Consider the following 3199-nt stretch of genomic DNA (forward strand, 5'->3'; position numbering starts at 1 on the left):
CCCCACATCCCTGCGTGGGACGAGGACAGCCAGGGACGAGGCAGAGCTGCAGCCCAGGGCCGGGCTCCCGGCAGGCTGCCAGCACACCCGCGCTGCCTCGCGCAGAGGGTTTACCTTCCTTACTTTGCCAGGCGTGTGGGGGCCCAGCACCCGCCGCTTGATGGGGGTCCGCGGGGTGCTGCCATACATCATCTCCGTCTCGATCTGGCGGCTTTTCTTCAGTTGCTGTGCGAGAAAATGGCACTTAAACTGCGAGCAGAGGATCGGCGCAGAGCTGCGCCCGCCTGCTCCCCCCCATCTGCGGGGCAGGGCAGGCTCCGGCCAGCGGGCAAAGCCCTCGGGGGGTATCTGCACAAGATTCACAGGTATCCAGAGCCAAGCCGCAGTTCTGGGGCCAAGAGAGGGGCTCAGCACACAGACACCAACAGCAACAGCCATCAGTCGGGCTGTCAGAGAACGGGGACGGCATGCAGAGCCGCGGGGAGGGAGAAGACGGAGCCGCGGGCAGCAGCTGGGGGTGGCAGGGCAGCTGGTATTCAGTGCGGCCACGGCTCCTCCAGCCCGGAGGCATTACGCTCCGCTCCACACTCACCCGCTCCTGCTTCTCCTTCTCCTTCTCCAGGCGGTAGAGCTGCCACTGCTCTGACACGTACTCCATGAACTGCTGCCCCTTCACCAGGAAGCTGCCCTCGCGCTCCTGCTCCCAGGCCAGCACACGGCTCTCCAGCTCCTCCTGCAGCTGGGGACACCCAGCCGGGGGGAGGCTCAGCGCCGGCGTCTCTGCGCCCAGAGAGCCCTGGCTGGCTCCCAGTGCCCCACGCGGGACCCTGCGGCTGCTCCCCCGGGGCTGAACCCACCTTGGAAAGCGTCTTCTGCAGCTTCGCTCGCTGCTTCTCCTCCTTCAGCAGGTTCCCCCCGCGGTTGGTGAAGCGACTGGGGTCAATTGCTTTCCTCTGGAGCAGAGGCGGGGTCAGGAGAGAACCCAACGTGCTGCCCCATCCCGCAGCCCAACACCCCCCACGGGATGAAGGCCCTGCAGGACCCCACCCCGGCTGCGCAGCCCCCATCGTGCCCCACAGCAGTGCTGGGGGCACAGCCCCCCATCCCCTCCCTGACCTGCTGCGGCTTCCTCCTGCCTCCCCAGTCCTTCCCGACCCAGCGCCGAGCCAGGCAGAGCGTGCTCCTGCCCCACGCACCTCCAGCTCCAGGAACAGCTTCCAGTTCTCCTCCCATTTCTGGACGGCCTCGAACAGATCTTTGTGCGTTTCATAGTAGCTCTTCATCTTCACCACCTCAGCATCGTGGAGCTCGAGCAGGGTCTCTGTGTAATCCTCTGGAGAAGGGACAACAGCGCGTCTGGGAGGCAGCCGGGACTCCCCCAGCCCTGTGAGCCCAGGCAGCTGCAACCCCCAGAGAGGACGCGGGGAGGGGGCAGAGGCAGCACCCACCGTCGTAATAGGGGCTGAAGGCTTCCCTCTGCTCCGGGCTGTAGAAGCACTTGTCCCAGTAGCCAGCCAGCTCCGCCCGGATCGCCTGGATCATGGATTTCATGTTCTGCAGCTTCAGCTCCTCCAGACGCTCCACTTCCAGCTGCAGCTGCAAACACGGCGAGAACACAGACTCAGAGAGGGCACCGCCAAGAAGAGACGAGCAGAGGGGATTTATCTTCTGCACAAGCCCCTTCCTAAGGGGAGGCAGTCGCAGCACCAACTCGCAGCTCCTCCACCTGCGAGGGCAGGATGTGGCCCGCTCGCCTCGCACCTGACTGCCGGGATCAGCTCCTCCGCTCCGGCTGAGCGACAGGAGCCTGAAACCACCCAGCGTGGCCGCCCCCCAGCCCTCCCATCCCAGGGCGCAGGGGGTCCTTACAGCTTTCCTAGTTTTGGCTCTGGACCCGGCCATGTGCACCGCGAAGGACTCTCTCTCCTCTGCAGGAATCTGCAGCCTTTCCCAAAACGCCGCGATTCTGGAGCGCAGCTCTGCGCACACAGCTTCGTTCAGCGATCGCTGGGCTTCCAGCTGCGGAGGGAGAGAGAGCACAGGGTCAGCCCGGCCCCTCTGCGGCGCCCAGCAAAGCTCAGCACCCAAGATCTCCTGACACAAGCTCCCAAAAGGACGTCCCCACATGCAGCCTCGCGGGAAACCCAGCGGCCGCTCCTTCCGTCGCGATGCCAGCTGCTGCCAGGAGCCGTCGGCAGGCTCCGCGTGCCAGCGTACCTGCTGCTGCAGGTCGTGGAGGGCAGCGATGTTGTCCTCGGACAAGCAGAAGGCTTCCTCGTCCTCGCACACCACGTCCCGCTCAAAGCTCGTGTCTGGAGTGTGGTCCAGCTCCTCCATGAGAAGGATGATTTGCCGCTTGCTGCTGACAAACTCTTCTCGCCTTTGCTCCTGCAGGTGACCGGCAGCATTAGAAGCCAGCGAGCACCTTGCATGCCCCCCTCGGGGAATCCTTGCCCCCTCCCCACTTACCTTCTTGGCTGTCAGGGAGGCCACGTGGCACCGGTAGCGATCCAGGTCCTCCAGGCTGGGCACGGTGTTGCTGTCGATGCCGAAGGGGGTTGTGCAGAGGATGTCGCAGAGGTCTCGGTCTTGCTCCTGCAGGGTTTTCAGCTCCTGCTTCCTTTCCCTTTTCTGCTTTAGCATCACCTCCACGCGGGTGCGCAAATTCTTCTCCCTCTGCAGAATGGTGCTTTCTTCCTCTACCTAGAACAGTCCAGGAAGGAGTTCTCTCAGACCTCACTCACGTTTACAGCCTTTTAAGCTCAGCCCTGGAACACGAGCGCCGGTTCTGAGCACGGTGCTCCCCAGGAAGGTGCAAAAGCAGCAGCGCCGCACAAGCCGGGATGCTGCGAGACACATACGCTCCTCACTGCCACCTCCCACCGAGCACGACAAGGGGCTCCAAACAGGCCCTTCCCTGCGAGCTCCGGCCTCGCCAAGGCACCGGGCAGGGGCCAGGCAGCAGAGCCGCTGCCAGCGGGACCCCGGGAGCGAGAAGCAATGCCTCACTCACCTCCACGGCGTCCAGCTGGAGCTCCTCGCAGAGCGTCTTCAGCTCCTTCTGACACAGGTCGATGCTCTTCAGGAGCCGCTCCTTCAGGCTCTCCTCCTCCGCAATCATCATGTTCAGGAGACTCTGCAGCACCAGCACCGTTAGGGACAAGGGACAGGCTGCAGGGACCCAGCGGGAAGGGGACAG

General features: G+C 64.3%; 1 protein-coding gene across 1 annotated transcript in view; it reads right to left on the bottom strand.

Moving 5' to 3' along the window:
* PRC1 (protein regulator of cytokinesis 1) overlaps positions 1-3124 on the bottom strand; it is a 4994-nt gene extending 1870 nt beyond the window's left edge. Inside the window, exons 1-9 of the mRNA XM_010075381.1 lie at positions 3014-3124; positions 2470-2703; positions 2218-2388; positions 1870-2019; positions 1449-1596; positions 1197-1333; positions 858-953; positions 593-739; positions 115-225 (exon numbers count right to left, since the gene is read on the bottom strand). Coding sequence (XP_010073683.1) covers positions 115-225; positions 593-739; positions 858-953; positions 1197-1333; positions 1449-1596; positions 1870-2019; positions 2218-2388; positions 2470-2703; positions 3014-3124 — 1305 coding nt within the window. The remainder of the gene's footprint in view (positions 1-114; positions 226-592; positions 740-857; positions 954-1196; positions 1334-1448; positions 1597-1869; positions 2020-2217; positions 2389-2469; positions 2704-3013) is intronic.
* Positions 3125-3199: the final 75 nt, after the last annotated feature.

The sequence above is a fragment of the Pterocles gutturalis genome, unplaced genomic scaffold (assembly GCF_000699245.1).
Source record: "Pterocles gutturalis isolate BGI_N339 unplaced genomic scaffold, ASM69924v1 scaffold22407, whole genome shotgun sequence".
NCBI classification, from domain to species: domain Eukaryota; kingdom Metazoa; phylum Chordata; class Aves; order Pterocliformes; family Pteroclidae; genus Pterocles; species Pterocles gutturalis.